The sequence below is a fragment of the Marmota flaviventris genome, chromosome 9, assembly GCF_047511675.1.
Source record: "Marmota flaviventris isolate mMarFla1 chromosome 9, mMarFla1.hap1, whole genome shotgun sequence".
Lineage (NCBI taxonomy): Eukaryota > Metazoa > Chordata > Mammalia > Rodentia > Sciuridae > Marmota > Marmota flaviventris.
In genome coordinates this window covers 59222465-59247484 of record NC_092506.1, presented here as the reverse complement: position 1 = coordinate 59247484, position 25020 = coordinate 59222465, and the positions used below count along the sequence as shown (strand labels likewise).

At 35.8% G+C, this 25020-nt stretch overlaps 2 protein-coding genes and 1 pseudogene across 2 annotated transcripts in view; all 3 read right to left on the bottom strand.

Moving 5' to 3' along the window:
• LOC114098317 (olfactory receptor 52K1-like) overlaps nt 1-24125 on the bottom strand; it is a 32788-nt gene extending 8663 nt beyond the window's left edge. Inside the window, exon 1 of the mRNA XM_027942486.2 lies at nt 24079-24125. The gene's annotated coding sequence lies outside the window, so the exon portion shown is untranslated. The remainder of the gene's footprint in view (nt 1-24078) is intronic.
• On the bottom strand, nt 5605-6545 carry LOC114098322 (olfactory receptor 52P1-like; annotated as a pseudogene).
• On the bottom strand, nt 17732-18676 carry LOC114098359 (olfactory receptor 52K1-like). Its single transcript, XM_027942549.2, has one exon. It carries the CDS (start codon nt 18674-18676, stop codon nt 17732-17734), a length of 945 nt encoding a protein of 314 aa, XP_027798350.2.
• Nucleotides 24126-25020: the final 895 nt, after the last annotated feature.

Below are 25020 nucleotides of genomic sequence, written 5' to 3'. Positions count from 1 at the left end.
AATTTTGGGATCTTTTTACAGAATAGATTCTAGAACTCAGGGAGATAGTTTAACGAGACTCAAACACCTCACCTAAAAATTTGAAAGAACTTTTTCAAATTAGAGCTGGTAAGGATGGGCCATTGTGACCCAGAGTTGCCTTGGATCTTTAACATGCCATTACAGTAGTAAATACTCCCCTCCATGGGGTAAGACCATGTGCAGTGGGGACCTGGAAGCCTGGATCAAAATTCTGCTGTCTGCCTTGTTCATTGGCAAATCTCCACCATTTGTCGAAAGTACAACTGGGCAAGACTCTTTGTCAACTTCCCTGGGGTCCCCAACTAGAGGGCAAGAGGTGTGTGCCACCCCTCTCCTCTCTGAAAGGATTCACTGCTCTCCTTTGAGAGTGTCCCCTTTCCCCATTTCCTATCTCTTCTAACTCATACCTGCTACTCTCTGCCATGCATCTGAAATCTTTCTGCACAATCACAGGAGCAGTTAAACAAGGACATTGGTGGTCCCTTGAACTCCACAAATGTCCTTGCTCAGCCACAATAGCACCAATCTTTCAAATGTCTGTTTTGTTCCTGGTATAATAGTTGACCATATGTCCTTAAACAACTTGAGCTTTTCTGGAATTCCATGCCTAAGATATTTCTTACTAATTTTTTTGCATGGACTTTTCTTAACTTGAGCTTTTTAAAAACTTATCCATTTATATTTCAGATCTATACTCAGAGAAAATATGACCCTCTGTCCAATGTTGCCCCCATTTCATGTTCTCTGTTAATACATCATGTTTGACAGAATATGCCATGTTTCTACAATGTGAAGTTATTTGCTAAATATATAATTTAGTTTGTCTTTTGCAGCTTCCTAGATATGACCTTCCCATCAGATATATACTACATGAAGCGTGGTTTCCATGTGATTTACATGTTCCTTGCTAAGACTAGATCATAGTAGGAGTTTAGTGTACTTTCACTGAATTAGTTTATTAGGTAAGGTCTTACATTTATGTGATTGGTAGCCTTGGTTCCTGACTCCTCTAAGATATGTGTTGCCATTATTAAAAAAAAATATATGTGAAGATATGTATGTTTCTTTAATATTAACTAAAATTCACATGAACATAAACTTATAAGGCATTTTTCTTATTGTATACCACTGTGAAGATGATGCATAAACACAGCTATAAAGTTGATACTGAAAATCCACCAGCTCAGTTTTTTCTAAGCATTTAAATTGCCTTTTTTGCATATTTACACTTTTATTTTTATCTATTTCATTACCTTTAATGGTGCTTTTCATTTCTCATGTGAATTTGTATTATTTTTGAGTCCTTTTATTTCAGCTTGAAAGACCACCATAAGTCTGTCTTTTTTCCTCTCTTCCTCCCTCCCTCTCTTCCTTTCTTCCTTTGTTCATTTTTAATTGGTTCTTTAATTATAAATGATAGGAGAATGCATTCTGATATAATTATCCTCTTTTTGGAATCATTCTCTTCTCCTTGTTCATTGGCAAATCTCCACCATTTGTCATCAGAATTAATGAAAATCTCCTCCTCATGATGAAGTTACTTTAAGTTTACCACTCTAGGTTACAATTTATACATTGCTCTTGAAATATTCTTCTTAAATTTCTGATTTTAGCAAGATCAAGATAAATGAACTCCAATGGAATCAAGACTCATGTAGAATTTTTTAAAGTTCTTATTGCTTTTAAGTATGTTGACTGGTATGTAACAAAGAGTATTCTGTCTGTCATTAATACATTAACTATTTCTCTCTCTTAGTGTTAACTATAGATAAAGCATAATTTAGAAAGAAAAATATTTAAAGTTTAAATTATTTTCTGAATTAATATTATCTGCATGTACAACTATTTAAGAAATTCAGTTACTGAGATTTGTCTTGATAAAGATCACCAGAGCTAGTGAATTGTTGTTTTGAAATTCAAAACTGAGCAATATGTCTTATGAAGCAGTAGTCTTCAATTCATCCTTTTACTTCCACTTTTAGAATTTTACATATATATATATATATATATATATATATATATATATATATATATATATATTGTAATATATATATTAGAATATATATTAGCATATTCCAACCTAATCACTACAATGTCAAATGGGGTGTAATAAAAATGAGTGTATACAACCAGAAATATGAGCATAGAGTATATGCTTTCCTTTCAAGAAAGAGGGTGTAGAATCAAATCAAAGTGAGTTAGAGGATCCATGGGGGTACCTCACAGGTATAACCCACATAGTTCCACTTCATTCAGAAGGGGAGAGGAAAGTCAACTGGAATATATAATGCCCCCTGCCCTCCCTCACTATACTTCTTCCTTTCTCCTCTCTTCCTATTTAATTCCTTCCTTTTCCTCAACAGTTTTGTTCTCCTATTCTTTTATTTTAGTGGATGGACTGAATGTAGAAGTTTGTGCATTATTTGTGATCTTCTAGTTTCAAGAGCAAAGCTACTTTAAGATAAGACTTACTTGCTCTACTAATAAAATTTATCTTATATGTCATGAAAATTCTAGATTCTTTAAGAACAAGAATAGAAACCATTCATTTTAGTGTAGAACATGATCATGCAAAGAGAATATTTCATATTGAACGATTTGGGTCATGAATGAGGAAGAAATGGGTGGTATTAGAGACCAAAGAAAAGGAAAACAATTTTGAGTGAAGGTAAAGAAGAGAGGTGAGGAAAAGAAAGACTGAAAGAAGTAAGTATGCATAAGATATGATTCCTAAAAGTTGAATAAAGGCATGTGGAAGTCCCTTGTGAAATAAGTTGTGAATTTCTTTGAGCAAATCTATGTATTTGAAAATAAACACATGAAAACTGAGGGAATTAATAGTGGTTTGCATATTTTAAAATGAAATTGAATATGCATATTCAGGTTATATCCAAGTACACATTCTTGTGTATATATGCATATTTCAGATGAGGTTTAGAAATATAAGTATGCAAGCATGAGAGACAAAACCAACACTCTGTTTGTAGATAAAATTATTGAAAAAAATATATTTTAAGAGTGTGTATATTTATATATATATTCATGAGGGTAAATATCATCCATATTTATGTTCCTTCAGGTAGATCTGGGGATATCTAAACCTGGAGCATCAGAGATGGGAAGATGAGTATTATTTACACATTTAGTCTCTTTCTTTACAAGAATTTAATTAAAAAAAACACTCTGACATAGATTTAAAGTCTGTGAAAACTTGATTTTTTAAATATTTCCCTTGCCCTTAACAACATGTCACTGGAGGAACAATGGTGGTGGGGGGTGGGGGAGGGACAAACAACTGAGGTACAGGACAGATACTAGATGAATCTTAAAGCTAAAGTCAAGAAAAGGAATGGTTGACATCATTTGCAAATAAACATTAAGGACAGCCCATTGGAAGAAGTGCCTCTTGAGGTGGGAAGGATTTTAACTAAGAAAGACTGAGGGAAATGGCTTCTAAATATCACAACAGCTAGAATAGTAAGCAATGTGAGGCTCTTCAGAAGCAAAGCAGTCATGTTGGGCTGTATTGATGCCTGTTCTATGATTTCTTGTGAAGAGAACCCCTGGCTCTATTCATACTGTTGTCCAGTCATGCAATGGCTCTTCTATGGAGTTCATCCTCTACCTTGAGGAACAGGATGCTGAAGATTTTAAGTGGATGAAAGACGGTGTTTGAGAAAATGACTTCAGTTTCATTACTATTAATTTGAAAATGAGAGAAGTTAAAGCTAAAAAGGTTTAATCTGTCAGAAATGCATACAAGTGTGTGGTAGATAAAAAGGTCAAGGGAATGTATAGGGACACGTTGGTGATCAGTTGGATGAAGAAACAGAAATAAAAATAATTATGTAATTTCAAGGCTGCAGATTGAATTTAGCTTAAGTCAAATTGTTAGAGGCCTGGGGCCTTATGGGAAACTGAAACAGCTCAAAGACTCTCCCACCCAAACAAAACTCCAATTCTTGCAATTAAGTCAGACAGATTTCAGAGATGCTGTTCGGATAAACAGGAATGAGTCTATTGAAGGGATAGGAAAAGGCAAAGAGGATACTCTGAATGGAGAGAGTGGGTCCTCTTAGAGAAGAGAGGGACAACATGCCTTACCTTCACTCCAGTTTTATGGGGGATCCAAGAAATTTTTCCCAAGAGTCCTACCCAAATCCACCACCTGACTTATGACTAATGGAAAAGTGGTATCAGACTTTCAAGGCCCACTGCCATGACAACACTAGGTCACACTGACTCATGTTGACAAGTTCTAATTGGATTATTAACCATACATTCTTACAGATTTCATGGTTAGCAGGAATTATCCTTATCTTCCTGAATTTTAGGATCTGATTAATGAAAAGGGTCACAAAATCTCCTCCTCTAGAGTAACGTGGGTTCTTCTTATTTCTTATTCTTTCAGGTCTTCATTTCTCCTGTAGATAACAGGTAGTTTGCTGAGAAATGTGATCTAGACTGTCCACTTAAGCCAGGCAAGGATGCCCATAAATTGTTTCTTGGAAAAGAAAGCATTTGGGATTCAGCAAATTGGGCCCATTTAATAAAAGTAGTCCCTTAACCTCATGTTCTTATCGTCCCCTATCAAAATGATAAATGTGGGGAGCACCGAGCGCCATAGGGTTGGCAACAAGGTGAACTGTATAGTGAATACTATGGCAAGATGGCATCAGATTTTCAAGTCCTACTTCCATAACTGTTCTACCTAGCGCACTATGTCCAGCCGCGGCAAGACTGGCGATAAGGCCAAGTTGCGTTCTTCCCGCGCGGGTCTCCAGTTCCCTGTAGGCCGAGTGCATCAGCTGCTGAGGAAGGGCCATTAGGCCCTTGTACATTACGCCATTGTACATTAAGCTCTAGGTCATACTGGTACATGCTTACAAGTTATAACTGGATTCTTAACAATAAATTCTTACAGATTTTATGGTTAGGAGGAATTATCCTTATCTTCCTGAGAACTATATACTTTGTGAACTGTATTTATATAGCATATGTCTGTTAAAGGGCAAACCTCATATAAAATATTTTTACTACAATAAAACAACCATTCGTAGAGAGTTTGATTAAAACATTAATTTAAAGATGCTTATAAAAAGTGGTTCATAAGAAGGAGATAGAAAGGAGATACCATTTCCATTTTTTGTCTCCAGGATGGATCAATGAAGTGTTTGGAATGTTTTACAGTTCATTTTTATGAAGTGTTTTTTAAATTTGGAAAAAAAACCTTAACTGGTGACCTATTGCATTACAAAAAACAAACAAACAAACAAAAAAAAACCTAGATGGAACTCATTAATTGTACTATCTCATTCAGTTGGTACCACCAATGAACAGGAGATTTTCTCATTGTACATTAAGCTCTAAATAAGTTCAGGAGCACATAAGAAATATCACACCTGTTAGTTTCATAATATAAGGGAACTTATATAACATGTATTCATTGTTTCCCAGTAAAATCTAATGAAGTATCTGATATCCACAAAAAAAATATTTAATGTCAGATATGAGAAAGTGATTGGTTATTTATTATGTTTCCTTCTTGATCTCTTACTATCTCTGCAAATAGTTTCAGTATAATCAGGAAAGTTTTACCTTTAGAGAACTAAGAACATGCTCTCGAATTTTCTTTGTCTTAATACCATAAACAATGGGGTTCAGGAAGGGGGGTACCACAAGGTATATATTTGCAATGAAGATGTGAACTTGGGGGGCCACATTATGTCCAAAGCGATGAGTCAGGAAAGTGAAGCCAGCAGTAGAGTAGAAAACAAGGATGACACATACATGGGAGCCACATGTGCCCAGAGCTTTCAGACGGGCTTCTCTGGAGGGAAGACGAAAGACTGCACGGAGGATTAGAGCATAAGAAAAAGCAATGAAGAGACAATCACAGGAACCAATCACAAATGCTACACTGAAGCTGTAACGCTTGGTGGCTCCTATGTCCACACACGCCAGCTTCACCACAGCCATGAACTCACAGTAGGTGTGTGCGATGATTCGAGTTCTGCAGTAGGGGAGCTGCTTGAGCAGGATGGGGTGTGGGGAAAAGAAGGCTACTCCCCGCACCAGCACAGCAGCTCCCATTTTGGCAATGCGATTTTGAGTGAGAACCGTAGTGTGATGCAGTGGGTCACAGATGGCCACGTACCGGTCAATGGCCATGGCCAAGAAGAAGCCTGACTCCATGGCAGTAAAGCTGTGGATGAAGAACATTTGAGCCAGGCAAGCATCAAAGGCTATGTGGTGGGCTCCCAGCCAGAAGTGACAGAGCATGCGCGGCAGCGTGGAAGTGGACAGCACCAGGTCAGTCACTGAGAGCATGCACAGGAACAGGAAGGCTCATGGAGACTTTGCTCTGCCCTCACCACAGCCAGGATGGTCACGTTCCCCACCACAGCCACCACATACATGGAACAGAAGGGAATCCCAATCCAGACGTGCAAGTGCTCTAGCCCTGGGATGCCCATCAGCAAGAAGCTGTTTGGAGATATTTCAGACTTATTGGCTGGTTCCATGGTGCAGATGCCTTCTGCCTTCTCTGCAGGTTAGAGCAAAAGTGTTCTGCCAATGTCATTACCACAAATCTGAAAACAAATGCTGAAAGATCCAAAGGCTCACTTTAGAAAACTTTCTGGTTTGTAATTTAGAGTAAAAATCCTTAGTCACACTAAGCACTAGGTACACACCAAGTGGCCCTAAGCATTAGCCAGACACAAAGCACCAGCTGCAATTCAAGAATCTAATGAATTTTCTGAAAAATCTCTACTAATTATCTGTGAACAATAAAATAAAAATTGAATAGTGCTCTCTGAATTCAGTTTTTTCTTAATCATAAGCCAAATTAACTTTTGATATAAGATTTTATAAATGAAAAGGGTCTTAGAAATCCTCAATCCCATTTTTTAATTTTTATTATCCTGAAAGACAATTTTCTAGCTGACATCTGAGTACTCTTAGGTAAGGATATTCAGTTTGTAGAGAGTCCACTGCATATTTGTTTTTCCTAGTACTTCCCAAAAGCTATACTCAGGAACCTTGAGACACATTGACCCAAACCTCTTGAGCTCCACAGGTTTGATGGACTTTCTGTGTGGTAACAGTTGAGAGTAACATGCATATTTCTACAAAATTCTTTTTCAAGTGAAAATACCCACTTATTTTATGTTTAATTCTCAGAAATCTGAGTTTCCTTCCTACACTTTTCTATACACTCTCCTATGTGCCCTATACCTCTTAACTTTCACCATGTGTATCTGAACATGTTAGTTACATCAGAGACTACTCACCTAGTACTCCTTTTGATAATTGCACTATATGTATGATCACAGTTCATATCATTCACATGCAAATGAGGAAGAAAAATTATATTTAGTTGTTCCTAACATGAAAAGGACACTATTCTTGGACCTTTGCATGTTTCAATTTTAACTTGGGAATAATATATAAGCTGTATATTATTTTCCAACTGTACCAATTCAAATAGCAGCCCAGAAAGTTACAGAAAACGGAGAGCATCACAGAGTGACTGAGAAACAAGAACTCTAACACAATTCATGCCTTCAGGGCTCATGTTTTTATATGTTTTGCCAAACACAATATTTTCTGTGGCAGACATTAAATATATAGTCACCTTTAAACTTTCAGTAGTTTACATTACTTTAAATCACTTTTCAGAACACGATTTAAGCAAATATTTAAACATTGCCTTTGTTTTGCTTGCATATGTGAATATAACACAATGAACCCCATATTCTGTGTAGTTAATGTGCATTAACTGAAAACAGGGGGGAAAAAACAACAACTAGGGTTTGCTCTTCAACTTAATGAATTATATTATTTTAGGTAACAACTTGAAATTAATTTTTGTGCATTTATCACTGTTCAGAACTTTAATTCCATCAGAATTGCCTGCTGATTTTGTACCTATGTATAAAAATTATTGAAATACATCAGGCACAGTGGTGCAGTCCTGTAATGCCAGTGGCTCAGGAGGCTGAGGCAGGAGGATCATGATTTCAAAGCCAGTCTTAGCAAAAACAAGACATTAAGCAACACAGAGAGACCCTGTCTATAAACAAAATACAATAAAGAACTGAAATGTGGCTTGGAAGTTGACTGCTCTTAAGTTTAATCCCCAGTCACCCAGGAAAAAAAAATATTAAAATATAAATTTGAAATATGTTTAGGTAAGTTGCAGACTCCTTTATATCCTTCTAAAAATTAGGTTTATTCTTATCAGCATACTCTATATGCTATTGATTAAGTAATAATATTTTGAATTTAATAATAATGAAGTTATACATGATGAATTCTTTTTACCCCACTGTAGCTTGCAAGGTCTGCCCAGGTATACTACAATTATAAATATGCTCATATGAGCAAATATTTTTGAGTAAATATGGAGAATGTTAAACCAATTGCATGCTTGATTAGAAATACTGTCAATGTTATTTAGGAATTATCCTAGTCTGTCCTGGGCTTTATAAAATGATTATTTACACAATTCTATTCAATTACTATGATATATAGCTTATAAGCTATAAAGTTCATTAAACCTTAAAATGTATCAAATCACACCAGCAATGCTGTCTCTTCAATTTTCTCCTTTTCCTCCTTTTAATTGTTTTTGTTAAAACATCCACTCTAGATAAAACTGCATGTCACAAAAGTTTCAGTTTGTAGTATATTTTCTAATTCTTAGTCTCTCACCTTAGTCTCAATAGATTAAATAGCTTAAAATTTGACAATATTAATATAATTGTGTTTAAATTTTTTTCTTTTAAAAATAATAGTTATTGTAACTAAGGGAGTGTAGTGATGTAGATGTTTTGGACAGAAAGAATGTAGAAAGAAAATATTAGCTTTGGCTTGTAATATACATGTTCAACTAAGAACCTCAACTTATTAGACACCTTTTGCTTCTTCCTAAATATTATTCTTCCTATGAGAGTCACCGTGATGGATTACTTCTAACCCTGAACGGGAGGAAACAAATATTTTTGTTCACAGCTCTTTCTGCTCTATGAATTACCCAAGAAAAATAATTATAATGGCATAATAATGTTATTTTCATTCAAATGAATAGTATATATGACTCCATACTTAAAAACAAATCGACAGGTAAAAAATAAGCATGTTAAAAAAAATAAGCATGTCAGTAATAAGAGTGTACAACTTTGTTTTGAAATTTAAAAAATTATTGATTTTATTATAATATTGCATATTAGTGGGATTCATTAGGCTATTTGCATATGCACATAACATAATTTGATCAATCTCATTTCCATTACCTTTCCTTTTCCTACCTCCTTTTTCCTAATATTTATTATTATGCATCAGTGATTTTTATTCTTAACTTTAGCTTTTCAAAAAGTTGAAAATTACCTTTTTGAGGATCTCATAATTCTGTAAGTGCACATACTTGAATACAGCTCTCTTCTCTCTTTTCCTGTTCTGTATCTCTGTCTTCACTCACCAAAACCAAACCCCAAACTGGCAGTCCTCCAGAGAGTCACCTCTATAAGGAGCAGGTGCAAAGCATCCTCAGTGAGCAAGAGCTAGAGTTATGGCTGACTACAGATTCCACTTGGTTAAAGGATGTACATGGTGGGAAAATTGATGGCCTTCTGGGGATAAAGGTCCTTTCCCCAAACTACAAGATCTAAATTACTTTTAGGTGGAGTAATTATAATGAACTATCCCTTAAGATAATTAATGAAGGCATTATTTCCAATGATCTGCTGAGTGGTTTGATATGGAATGTGTTTTTTCAATGTATCAGAAAATATATAACACATTAGACGCCCCCACACATACACAAAGAAAAAAATGGGTCTAATTTATGTACTGAGACCATTATTTATTAGACTCTAGGATTAGTGCTTAAAATTCTTTCTGTCACTTCATCTTCAGAAGTCTTTGGAATACAAATCGCAATAAATGATGAGAAAAAAGAACAATAGACTTAAAAATTTATAAAGAACATTATAGCTAATAAAGACAAAGCCAGAAACTGAATCCAGATATCTCTGGCTTCAAATTTCAATTGTTAAAATTACTATACCACTAAGGTTCAAAAAACGATGTGTGCCAGAGTAAAGTAAACACTTCTTCTGGTGCAAAATGCTTAAAACCATGGATTACAGTGACTCTATCCAAAATGATAAGCAATGCCTATACAATCTGGGTCATCTTACCTCTCTGTCATCACTTTCTGCTATTCAGCTCATCCTCAGTTTTCCTTGAGTCTCAACCAAATTGCATTTTGTGCTTTGTTCCTGTATAGAACTAATTCATGTTTTTGCTTCTGCTGCTGATGCTCTTCCCATCTCCCTTGCCCATGCCTTCTCTGTTCTCTACTCATTTTGACTTTACTGATAGATGTCATTTCTTAAAGGAAGAATTAGGAAGAATTTGCCTGTGTTTTCATGATTTGCCACTGACAGTCTGTCTTCCAAATCTGAATTATGAAACATTGCCCCTTCATTGTACATATCAGTTGCCGGCCCCTTTCAACTTCTCTAAAATCGTTCTTATCTCAATTCCTTGGATTTTCAATGATTTAGTTCTTTAATTTTTTTTTCTCTCCATATAAAAAGGGGGTGCAAACATGTAATCCTATCAACTCAGGAGGCTGACTCAGGAGAATTGCAAGTTTGAGATGAGTTTGGGCAACTTAGCAAGACCCTGCATCAAAATAAAAATGAAAAGTGCAGGAGGTGTAGCTCAGTGGCAGAGTGCTTGCCTAGCATGCATAATGCCCTGGGTTCGATATCCAATGCCACAAAATAATTGTTTCTCTACCATCCCCAAAGATCCTGTTCACTATTTAATTACTAGTAACTTCTCACATCTTTTCCCTAGATTCCATCACTAACTCAAACTCTTCCATAACTCGTGTTTAGGTCAGAAAGTTCCCTACTTGCTGTTTCATATCTTTCCAGCTTGTTTTTTTTTTTTTTTCTGTACTGCATCTTCAGCAATTCATTCCTCATCTTCTCTGCCTCAGCCAGCAAGAGATACAACATCAGATTTTTACATGTGCCTAAACTATCTTTTCCATTCTCAAGTGATTATAACCTCTTGGATATTCTCACTTTTATTAATTTTACTCTGAGTGTGAATAGCAGGTGTTATGCGATGTAGACAGATTAAGGTTAGATTTATATTAATTTACTCACTGAAACCATAAGAACATCAGATTCCCTTTACCATAGTGGCTGATCTAACTACTGTGAAATTCAGATTACTTTACTACTCAAACATCTAGACAGTCAATATGTAGGAGGAATATGTAGGAGGAAATTGTTTTTCTCTGCTTACAGAAGTAAAGGAGACCATTCCCTCCTCATCCACTCCTTTATGCAAACCAAAAGGAGATTCTTCTCCTCCACCTCCTAGGAATGTTAGTACAGTCTCTCCAGGAGCCACGTTGCTAAACTGTTTTAAATTTAAAGACCTAGAATGACTCTTAGTTATTAGGTAATATTAATCATAAAAATATAAATACACAAAACAATTGAAGTCTATCTTTCCACTGTGGAAACTTAATTTAGTGATCTATTTTTGACTATATCTTTTTGGCATCTCAATGATAATAGAGAAGATCTATTAAAATTTCATATCAGAGCAACGCAATTAACAAATGCCTACAGATTTAATGTAACATCATGTGACACTGTAGAGAGTCAGAAAGATTTGAGGGTCTTGAGGTCACAATGGCATGCATAAGACTTATTTGGATTACACACTGACAGATTTGAATCTTGATGAGGAATGGGAGGACATTCTGCATGGGACCATCTAGAAGCTATAGTCAACTTGGAGAATAAAGAAGGGAGACCAGGGAATTCAAGGCGAAAGGAAAGCTGGTATGTCTAGGTAATATGGCTAAAGCTGCATCATGGGGGAGTCTTTTGGTTAAAGCACTCTGAAGGGCCCTATAAGCCTTTCATCATTATACTTCCTTATTTATTTTATTTATGGCTACAGATGTTGGGTATAATTTTACTGGATATGCATTGCAGGTAGACCATAAATGGCTTAAAATATTCTTGTTTGAGCTATGTTTCAAGATTTTATGCTAAAAAATTGAGTTTGACACAAGCCCCCTTAATTCTAATCTACCTCAGTTCATTGTGCTAGAAAATAACCTTAAGGGTTAATATACAGAGGCCACAGAGATAAACAACAGACAGACATGAGTGGTGGGAACATGAGGTTAAGGGGATAATTCTATAAACTGGGCCTTTTCTGTGGTCCTCCAAATGTTTTCTTTTAAAAGTAATTTACTTGCAGCCCTACCTCGATTAAGTCACATTCCTCAGCAATATCCTGTTATCTGCAGGAGAGATACAAGCCCCCAAAGCTCCTCCGTGTTGATAAGAACACAGCTTATCCCAAGTGAGGGGAATTTGGGGAGCTTTATACAGAATAGATTCTAGAACTCAGGGAGATAGGATAACGAGACTCAAACACCTCACCTAAAAATTTGAAAGAACTTTTTCAAATTAGAGCTGGTCAGCGTGGGCCATTGTGACCCAGAGTTGCCTTGCATCTTTAACATGTCATTACAGTAGTAAATACTCCCTTCCATGGGGTAAGACCATGTGCAGTGGGGACTTGGAAGCCTGGATCAAAATTCTGCTGTCAACAGTCTAAAGTACAGCTGGGCAAGACACTGTGTCAACTTCCCTGGGGTCCCCAACTAGAGGGCAAGAGGTGTGTGCCACCTCTCCTCTCTGAAAGGATTCACTGCTCTTCCTTGAGAGTGTCCCCTTTTCCCCATTTCCTATCTCTTCTAACTCATACCTGCTACTCTTTGCCATGCATCTGAAATCTTTCTGCACAGCCCAGGAGCAGTTAAACAAGGACATTGGTGGTCCCTTGTACTCCACAAATGTCCTTGCTCAGCCACAATAGCACCAATCTTTCAAATGTCTGTTTCATTCCTGGTGTACTAGTTGACCATATGTCCTTAAACAACTTGAGCTTTGCTTGAGTGCCTTGCCTAAGATGTTTCTTACTAATTTTTCTGCATTGACTTTTCTTTCCCTAGCTTTTAAAAAACTTATCCATTATATTTCAGATCTATACTCAGAGAAAATATGACCCTCTGTCCAATGTTGCCCCAATTTCATGTTCTCTGTTAATACATCATGGTTGACAAAATATTCCATGCTTCTACAATGTGAGGTTATTTGCTAAATATATATGTTAGTTTGTTTTATGCAGCTTCCCAGATATGCCCTCCGCATCAGTTACATATTACATGAAGCGTGGGTTCCATGTGATTCACATGACCCTTGCCAAGACTGAGTCATAGTTGGAGTTCAGTATTCAGTATATATTCACCGAATGATTCTATCAGGTAATGGCTTGTTGGAACATTTATGTGATTTGTAGCCCTTAGTTTCTGACTACTCCATGATATGTGTTGTCATTGCTATAAAAATAAGTGAAAATATTTATACTTCTCTAATATTAACTAAATTCACATGAGGAGAAATTTATAATGAAAGTGAGATCATGAGCCACAGGCCACAGGCATCTCTCCTCTTAAGTAGTGCTGTGTAGACTCTGTCTTAACACAGTTATGAAGTTGATACTGAAAACCCATCAGTCCAGCTCTTTTTTTTTTTTTTTGTATTGGGGATTGAAATCAGCAGAACTCAACCCTTAAGCTACATCCCCAGCCCTATATTGTATTTTATTTAGAGATGGGTCTCTGAGTTGCTTAGTGCCTTGCCATTGCTGAGGCTGGCTTTGAACTCTAGATTCTCCTGCCTCAGTTCCAGAGCCCCTGGGATTACAGGCATTACACCACCATGCCCGGCTAATCCAGGTTTTCTAAGTAGATTAATATGCTCTTTTTTTTCTTTTTTTTTTTGCATGTTTACACTTTTATTTTTATGCTTTTTCATTACCATTAATGGTGCTCTTTATTTTTCATGTGAATTTGAATTATTTCTAGAGTCCTTTTATTTCAGCTTGAAAGACTAAAGGGTGTCTTTCTTTCTTCCTTTCTTGCTCTTTTAATTGGTTGTTTTTAGTTGTACATGACAGTAGAATCCATTCCAACATAATTATCCTCTTTCTTCAATCATTCTCTTTTTTGTTTTCACTGGCAAATGTCCACCATTTGTCATCAGAATTAATGAAAATGCCTGCCCGGTGATGAAATTACCTTACATTTACACCTTTAGTTCCAATTTAAACATTACTCCTGAATGATTGTTTTTAAATTGCAGATGTTAGTAAGATCATCAAATTAACTCCAATGGAATCAAATCACACATACAAAGATCTCATCATCTTTAATTATGTTGATTGGTATGTGAAAGACAGTATTCTGAGAATACATTAACTTTTTATGTTCTTTCCTTAACCAAGTGTTGTCTATGGAAACAGCAAAATTTAGAAGGAATAATATTTAAAGTTTAAATTATTTTCTGAAATATTATCTTCATTTACTATGTAGGAAATTCAGTCACTGAGATTTGTCTTGGTAAATACCAACAGAATTAGTGGATGTTTGTTTTGATTTTCAAAACTGAGCAGTATGTCTTGAGAAGGAGTGGTCTTCAAATCTTCCTTTTACTGCCACTTTTAAAAAATTATATATATAAGCTTATCTGTCTATCTATCTATCTTTATATAAACTTGTGATTCACATTACCCTTGCCAAGACTGGGTCATAGTAGGAGTTCAGTATATATTCACTGAATGAGTCTATCAGATAAGAACTTGTTGTGTTGTTATGGATATGAAAACACTTATACTTCTTTAATATTATCTAAAATTCACATGAGAAGAAATTTATAATGCAAGTGAGACCATAAACCACAGGCATCTTTCCTCTTAAGTGCTGTTGTGTAAATTCTGTCTTAACACAGCTATGTTCTTTCCATAACAAAGTGCTGTATATATTAGTCTAAACACAACAATGTCAAATAGGATCTGATAAAAATGAGTGTATATAATCATAAATATGAGCATAGAGTATACAATTTCCTTTCCTTTCAAGGAAGAGGATGTGAAATCAAATTAAAGTGATTTAGAGGATCCATGGGGGGTACCTCATACCAACAATCTATTTAAGTCTCACCTTGTTCAAAAGAAAATAGGAAAGTCAACTGGTAACATATAATGCCCCCTGCCCTCCCTCACTCTACTTCTTCTTTTCTCCATCTCTTCTTACTTAATTCCTTCCTTTTCCTCAACTGTTTTGTTCTTTTATTTTAGTGGATGGACTGAATGTGGAAGTCTGTGCATTATTTGTGATCTTCTAGTTTCATGAGCAAAGCTATTTTAAGATTTACTTGCTCCACTAATAAAATTTATCTTATACATCATGGAGATTCTAGATTCTTTAAGAACAAGAATAGAAAACACTCATTTTAGTATAGAACATGATCATGCAAAAAGAATATTTCCTATTGCATGATTTGGGTCATGAATGAGGTGGTATTAGAGACATGGGTGGTATTAGAGACCACAGAAAAAGAAAACAATGTTGAGTGAAGGTAAAGGAGGAGTGAGGAAAAGAAAGGCTGAAAGAAGCAAGTATGCATAGGATATGATTCCTCAAAGTTGAATAAAGGCATATGAAAGGTTGTCAATTTCTTTGAGCAAATCTATGCATTTGAAAACTGACGCATGAAAACTGAGAGAATTAATAGTGGTTTTGCATATTTTAAAATGAAATTGAATATGCATATTTAGGTTATGTACAAGGACACATTCCTGTGTATGTATACATACTTCAGGTGAGGTTTAGAAATATAATTATGTAAGCATGAGAGATAGCGCCAAGATGCTGTTTGTAGATAAAATTATTGAAAAAATGTATTTAAAAAGTGTGTATATTTATATATATTCATGAGAGTAAATATCATCCATAATTCTGTTCATTCAGGTAGACCTGGGGATATCTCAACATATAGCATCAGAGATGGGAAGATGAGTATTATTTACATGTCTAGACCCTTTCTTTACAAGAATTTGTTCTTTACAAGAACAAGTAAGTATTAACTTTAAAAAATATGACATAGATTTAAAGTCTGTGAAAAACTGATTTTCTGGATATGTTCCTAGTCCTTAACAAAATGTCACTGGAGGAACAATGGCAGGGTTGGAAAATAAACAACTGAGGTACAGGGCAGATACTGGATGAATCTCAAAGAAAGCTAAAGTCAAGAAAAGGAATGGTTGACATCATTTGCAAATAAGTGTTAAGGACAGCCCATTGGAAGAAGTGCCTCTTGAGGTGGGAAGAATTTTAACTAAGAAAGACTGAGGGAAATGGCTTCTAAATATCACAACAGCTAGAATAGTAAGCAATGCAAGTTTTTTTTTAGAAGCAAAGCAGTCATGTTGGGCTGGATTGATGCCTGTTCTATGATTTCTTTAGAAGAGAACTCCTGGTTCTATTCATACTGGAGTCTAGTCATGCATGTCTCCTCTACCTTGAGGAACAGGATGCTGAAGATTTTTAAGTAGATGAAATGAGGTGTTTGAGAAACACATCTTCAATTCCAATGTTAACAACTTTGAATAAGAAAACCACTAAAGATAGACAGGTTAAGTACATGGATTTTATATTTAGAGATGCATACAAGTCAGATAATAGTGAGGTTGAAAAACGTTAGTGGAAATGTGTAGAGAAACCTTGGTGATCAGTTGGACTAAGAAACAGAAATAAAAATAATTACATAATTTCAAGGTTGCAAATTGAATTTGGCCCAAGTCAAATGAACAAATATGGTGAAGACAGAATACCCTATGGTTGGAAAGGAGATGAGGGGCTTAGTTTGTATGCAGTACAGTATTGCTATGCACATGTACTGCATTATATAGCATAAGTATCTTTTATGTGGGTACATTCTCAGATGCTTTTACCACATAAAATGAAATTTTTAGGATTCTAATTTTAGAACATTAAGTTTAAGGTGTCTATGAAAAAGGGTTCACAAGTCTTTTGCAACTCATCTTCTGGGAAACAGACAAAATGATTTAAGGCATATATTTGGGTATCTTAAATTTGTAAAAATATATGAAATGATGTAGATGAAGTAAGAAGTAAAGCTAGAAGGAAAAAATGGCTTTGTAAGGTTCTTTGTATGTCAAATGCCTATCTTCAGGTGAAATCTACTATATATTACTAAAAATGGTTTCATTTTCTCTTGAAGTCCTCTATACAGAGGAAAGGATATAATCAATTATTTATGAGCTAGTGAATATCAATGTATATCTATTTCCATTAGTATTATTTCTACACAATAGCTAAAACATGAATGCAAAAGAGAAAATGTTAAATTGTCACTGTTTTTGATAATTATTTTTGTCCCTATATCTTAATTAATATACCTAAATTGAAGGTTTCTTATTTGAAAATTGTATTTCTAGTTTATAGGAAAAGCTGTGATTCAATAAAGTCAAATTAACAATAGAATATTCTCCTATATTATTGCATGTGTGCGTATTTGGGAGAATTCTCATTATAAGAATTTTGTTCTCAACTGCGTCCTGGTAGAAAGGACATGCTTCCATCACATTCCCACACTGAATGAGTTTTCTTTCTTGCATTGGTTATTTCCTCATGAAGCCCCAAACCTTTAAGGGATTATCTCTACCTCCAACCCAATAGGACTTCCCGCTCCACATAACCAGGCCTCCTGTCTGTCAAAGGCATCAATCAGCCTCAGTCTCTTTGACAGTGGAATATTCGCAATACCCACTCCCTCATTTGTTTGGTACGTGCTCCATAAATCAAGGGGTTGACCATGGGAGGCACCAGGAAGTAGAGATTATCGATGATGATCTGTAGATGAGGAGCCATATGGTAGCCTAAAATCTGGGCCAGAACAGAGAAAACAACAGGAGAATAAAAAAGACCAATGACACAAAGATGAGAGCCACATGTACTAAGAGCTTTGCCTCTTGCTTCCCAAGATGGTATCGGAAAGACAGCATGAAGGATAAGTCCATATGACAGAATGATGAAAAACAAATCAAATCCTACAGATGCCACAATGACCATGAGGCCATAGATAATGTGGTCAGAGATGTCTCCACAGGCTATCATCACCACAGCCATATAAGCACAGTAGGAGTAACCAATGATGTGGGTTTGGAAGCTTTCCAGTCTTTTTGCCAGGATGGGTGCTGGGGTTAGCACTGCCACTGCCCTTGCTAGGACAGTTAGTGCCATCTTCACAAGCATGCTATTATCAAGGATGGTTGTATATCTCAGAGGGCACCAGATAGCCACGAATCTGTCAAAAGCCATAGCCAGGAGGATCCCAGACTCCATGACATAAAAAGAAGGAATAAAAAACATTTGTGTGAGGCAGGCATCAAAGCTGATTTCCTTGGCATCCATCCAGAAGATGCCCAGCATGCGGGGCACAGTGACACTGACCAGGCATAGGTCAACACCTGAGAGCATGGCTAGGAGGAGAAACATGGGCTCATGAAGACTCTTCTCCATTCGGATGACACATAAGATGGTGACATTGCCCATGACTGTAATAACAAATATCAAGAAAAAAGGTACAGAGAAGAAACCATGGGAAGATTCCAGGCCAGGAATTCCAGCCAGAATAAATATCAAGGGCTGGGGGAGAGAGCTGTTACAAGAGGGCATCCCTAATCTGAACTTCTCAAGGTCCGATTCCTATGGAGAAAGAAATGAGCATTTTGAAGTCACTGCATCATTTATACCTACAAAATGCTGGTCATTAGTATTAGTTAATAGTGATAATAATGATTATATTATGGGCAGTAATGATTGAATGAATGCTTCAGCTACTTGGGTAGAAGAGGGAGAAGCATTCTCAGGGAAAACTCTCAATAACAAACCACATCAAGAGTACAGAGTCTTCTATTTCATTGAATATAAAGCATTTTGTATCCTCTAGGATTATTTCTGAGATAGCAGGACCGGCATGATAAAATTTTCAACATTGTAGGCAGAGTTGAGAGGATGAACAAGCCAGAAAGCAGAGATTTTGCTTAAGAAAAGGAAGCTAAATTTAATCATACCCTGGTCCTCCGTTTCTGGGATTGGACTTGTTTTGTGGTTCTTCCTTAGAATGTTTAGATGTAAATTGTTGATTCTGACAAGGGACTTAGGAGCCCTATTGATATTTTATGTGAAAGCATGATGGTACTGACGCCAGAATTCAACTGGCAGATAGGCAAGGGTAGAATCCAGAGAACGGAGGAATTGAAATGTTAAAATTCTTCAGAGCTCTTCCTCCATCCTATCAAGATTACCTGCTCCTGCTTCAACCTGTTGCTAAGGTAACCTATCCCAGGAATTTCTCCTCCCTACAGGAAGGTATAAAAGTGCCCCACATCCTGCACAAATCACTGTATCTTAGGTCCTCCAGCCCATCTGCTTCTCACCTTTTGGCCATCCCACTAGAGCATCTCCTGGGCCTAGTCACTTACTCAGGAAAGAGAGAGATAAGGGAAAGAGCTCAGGAAAACAAAGGAAGGGCATATAAAAAAGGTGGAACACTTCACTTCTGGGAATACCAGGATACCAGCGATGGCTCATTTCTCCCTCCTGGGAGAAGTCTATGCTACCCCTTTTAAATAAAGCCTTGGCATGCTTCTCTAATGTTATACTTCAACATACTAGGGAGCAGAACTCGTCACTGATAACTGGTGGTATCAGAACTATGGAGGAATAATGGATTATTTTATGACAAAAATGAAATCCAAAAGTACCTCAATAAATAATAATTAAGTATTGAATTTCCAGAGTATTTGATAAAGTCTAATTGGGGAGTGGGTAAAGGGAAAGAGAACTTAATGGTTTTGTGTATTTTTTTTGTGTGTGTGTGTGTTTGTATGGGTAGCATAATTGGGGGTTAATAGTAACAAATGTTTCTATAGAAATAAGGCATTATTATATTTATTAAATATTTTAATTTATGTTAAGTATTTTGAAAGGAAATGCATATTTACAAATTTAAGAATTATATAATACAAGTCATAAATATATTTGATCCATTCAAAATATAAACCATAAAATATGATATATGTAAAAATAAGAATATGAAAGCAAGACTTTTATAAAATTCTATGATTTAATTAAATTTCACTAATAGGGCTTAGTGATTATATTGGTTAAAAACAGTACAACTGTCATAGAAAAAGAAAAATTTCTAATTTCCCATGCACTCTCCTCCTCCATCTCTCTCAATCCTCTTTCTCTACTCTTTTAATAAGTTTAAAATGAAGAATATAAAAGTGTCTCACAAAGTTAAAAATATTACAACACTAATATCACTTTAGTTGTTTATCAACTTAGTCTTTTATTTATATTGCATCAATTTAATTCACATTCTAATTTAGAATGTTTCCAATTTATTTTTAATAGAAGTGCATTGTTTTTAAGTTTCTTATAAATAATTGTTTTTTAAGCCAAACCTTTAAGACAAAAATTAAGAAAACAACAAAAAGTTAAATTTAAACATTATAAACCATGAATGACATTTTTGTTAATTTAGTTCACTCTAAATATGTTAAGAGTTTAAAATTGGAAGGCATATCTGCTAAAATCTTCTGTAACAATTTACATATCACAAATTGTGTTACTCAGATATAAGTATTTTATATTTCAACTTCATTTCTAAAGGCACAACACAGTTTACTGATAGGAAACTCTCCTGGAAGGTGAACTTGGCATAGTAAAAATAAGGCCTTTGGAATATTACATTTCCAGGGTTGAATCTCTGCCCTGTTACTTATTCTGTATAACTTGACCAAGTCATTTAAGACTTTGAGCATCATCTCCTCATCAAGAAATTAGATGAAGCATACATTGCAAAGCTTGTAGAAAGGATTAAATTGTCCATTAAATCTCAAGTATGCAATACATTCTTGTTACTAACATAATTCTTTAAAGGTTTGGTACTCTAGAAATGCAAATTTTCTTCTATTATAAAATGCAAAGTTTAAGTGAGACATGAGCAAAGTAATGTTAGCTTTGTTTTTGTTCTTTTGTTTCTTGAAAAGAAGGGTGGCTAGGATGCCATGGGAAGGATTATTTGATGATCCTAGTGTTTCTGTTCTCTGATATTTTTAGATTCATTATATGCTTAAGGGAAAAATATTTCATGTTATGATAATTAGATATTTGGGAAATAAAGTGTGATAAAAAGTAAAATGAGCATTTTGGTTCAGTCAAGGAAATGATCCTATCCTAAGAGTTGCTTCTGGACAGAAAAGACAACACTGTGATTCCAGAAGCTCATTATCTGTTGGGCTTTCCAGTAGAAACTGAATAATCACTTTTGGGGAACACTGTCGTTGAAAATTTTTCATGTGGTAATGGCCTTAGGACATTATCAGAATTTCAAGCAATATACCAAGAATTTATCTATCTGGAGCATTACTATCAACAACTCCATCAACATTAACTATAAGTAAAGGCACCATCAATTCAGGCATAAAAATTTGAAGAATATTTATCATTTATATCTTTTTTTTCTTTATAAATATGTTTTATAAAGATTTGTAGAGAAATGAAGTAGCAAAAATATGAGGATTTCCTAGAAAACTGATGGAAAGATTATAATACAATAAGAGTAACTGGTAGTTCATTTCAGGAAAGAAGACCGACTCCATTTACATTAGAAAGCAAAATTTCATTATAGATAATGGAATCATGTTTTGAATCACAAGATCATGCTAAACTTTGCTACAACACTCAATAACTATGAGACATTAGATTATTTGCTTATCTCTTTTCTTATGGGTTCTTTTTAATTATACATGAGAATAGAATTCATTTTGCCATACTTATAAAAGTATTGAGTATAATTTGTTCTAATTCAGTCCCCAGTACTTCCAAGTCTCTCCCTTCCTCCCATCCTCTATTCCCTTTCCCCTATTCCTTAAAAATGTCACTGATTACACTAAAAATTATAGAACCTGGCATGGGCTTACCAATGTTATTGGTAGTGGTATATGATTGAAGATTCGAGAATATTTTTTTTCCTACATAACATATTTTTTGTGTCTCAGGATTTTCTGGCTTTTTCCCCTTCCCTCTTTTTCCCCTTTCCCTAGAGTAGTACCTGCAGAGAGTTGTGAGTCTGGTCACAATGAACTTGAGACCTGCAAAGTGTACTTGAGGTATGCGGAAGACCTGCTTATCTTCAGAAGAAGGTGGAATGACTGAGTATGAGAGAGATTTAAGCAGAGTTCTTTGCCTTACTGGGTCCCAAATGAATACTGTTCTTAGTTTGGATATTCTGAGGATAGCACACGTGATAGGAGTATGGAAAGCTAATTACTGGTGTGGTATGGGAGCAGGGTGGTGTGGCTTACAGACCCAAGAGAGGAGGGAGTAGGGAATCATTTAGAATGGAAATCAGAATGCTGGAACAACAGGAAGATTATAGTCAAGACAGTGTTGCTCACAGCTATAATTATATACAAATTTCTCTAGCAATTTGTCTAAATCACTTGTTGACTTTTTTTTTTGTACCAAGGTTTGAACTAAGAGACACTCAACCATTGAGACACATTCCCATCCCTTTTCTGTACTTTCTTTAGAGAGAGGGTCTCACTGAGTTGCTTAGTGCCTTGCTTTTGCTGAGGCTGACTTTGAACTCAAGATCCTCTGGCCTCCGCCTCCTGAGCTGCTGGGATTACAGGCTTGCACCACGAGATGTTTTTATTTCTAATAGTCTTGAGGATTTCATCAGTAAAACCTTACCTGGAATCAAGAATCTTGGTTTCTTAGATGGGATTAAAACCCACAAAAATGTTGGAAAAAGATCATATACTACTTGGGGGTAAAGAAGATATGCAAAAAGAAACATAAAGAGAGTAGAAATAAGAGCAAAAAGGAACTCTAGACAACAAATATTGTACAAAATTAAGTTTAGGAGAGAATGAGTTTTGTAATGACTCTTGGCAGAAATAAGAAGCTGAACTTGTGAGTAGATTTAAAGGAGGGAGAGCAAGTACGGACAATTGTTTTGCTAGAGAAACTGAAGATAATCACCAGAGCTCTGTTCATTTTTATGTCCCCAGTGCCTGGTAAGTTGTAGATCTTCAAATATTTTTCTATGAGCAAATGTGCTTGTACACACATCTTTGTGCATATACACACTCACCATGCTTTTTCATCATTCATGAATAGGCCTGGACCGTAGGCTAAGAATGATATTGCCAAGGATAAGTGACTTATCAGAGCTAATCAGAGTCTTCATTAAGCCATATCCTACAGCCTACAGTATATTCAGGACACTCAAATAAATCTAATTTTTCCCAAAGTAGTTAATGACAACCTGGATTAACTTATTATATTGGTCTAGTAAAAAAAAATCTCTTAAAAAGATTTTCAGCATTCTTTTCTTCCATTCTTTTTCTCAGTGCTAGTTATCTCCTTGCAGCCATGATGCTCTTTCTTTTTGGATATACCACATATTTTTATTTTGTATGGTTAAGCTATATAACATGATGTTTTAATTCACATTTTGAAATGGTTACTATGTGCAAGCAAGTAGCATAAGTATCATCCCACATAGTTAACTTGTTTAGTGGTAAAAGTACCTAAAATTCACTAAGAAGTTTTAATTTTTCAACATATGATACCATATTATTAACTATATTCCTCATTAGATCTATGCATTAGATCTCCAGACATTTCTACATAACTGCAAATTTGCACTGTTTGCCCCAAATCTGTCCATCCCTCTTTCCATGCCTGGTAACTACCTTTCTACTCTGTTTCTATTGTGTTTGAGACACATATATGCACACACACACACACACACACACACACACTTGATTTCACATATAATGTCATGTAATTATGTGTCTTTTTGTGTTTGTCATATTCAAGTTGGCATAATGTTTTCCAAGTCTGCCCTTATTGTTACAAAGGCAGAATCCTTTATTTTAAGGTTGAATGTAATCTTTTAAAAACACAAACCTAATTGTTGCGCCACACAACTAAACCAGTCAGGATCACTCCAAGTGAATTTGGGGACTAAATAAAGGCACAGACACAGAAAGTACCTTTACTTTCGGTTCAGTGACGGCTCCTCAGCCACAGCTACCACAAGCGGGGCAAGGCAGGAAAGAAAGGGAGCAAGGAAAACGTGCTGAACCATTTTATTGGGGAGAAGCTATTCAAATGAGGCAAGGGATCAGGTTTCAGGAGGTTGAGTCTAGCTTCCTGATGTCTTGCTGTCAGCAGGTTGATCGACATCTAGGAAGGCCATTCCCATCTCTTGTGCTGTGTGGGAATCATAGGCCGAGCCAGCAAAAAGACTCATAAGTTGCTGGCCCAAACAGAGGCACAACATGGGTTCAGTCCACCCTGTGTGCTGAATGCTCATAGTTCACACACACACAGCCCACAGCTGGCTTGCTACATCTCCACACTTTCATTGCTCAAAGCTAAGGGGCACTCATTTCCCATGTGGCAGCTCCTAACACCTAATCAAACTTTCATTGTCCTCCTCTTGTTTTTGGAATGAAACTGAGTATATCCAGTATGCACTGCCCAGTCTTTCTCAATGGCTTTCCCATCGCTTTTTTAACTCTAACACACTAGGCAGACTACTTCAGTCCTTTGAAAGTAGATAGTCTATCCTAAGATCCACACTTGTTCAAACATACTGCTTTCTCTTCCCTAAACATTCCCACCCTGTTTCCATGACCACTCTATTTTTCTTCATCTAGTTAACTCCCATTTTCACTCAATTAATATTACTTAAAAAAATTTTTCCTTGATTCCCCAGACTAGGTCAAAACTCCATGTTGTGTGTCCTCATAGAAACTCTTTATTAATCTGCCCTTACTATACTTAAGATCCACTATAATCATGCATTAAAGTATCATCTGATTAAGTTATGTCACCTCCATCAGAATGTGTGTTCCCTGAAGCATACACATTTATTTTATTCACTTTTTGTAAGAATCTAGCACAACATGACACATAAATATATGTTTTAT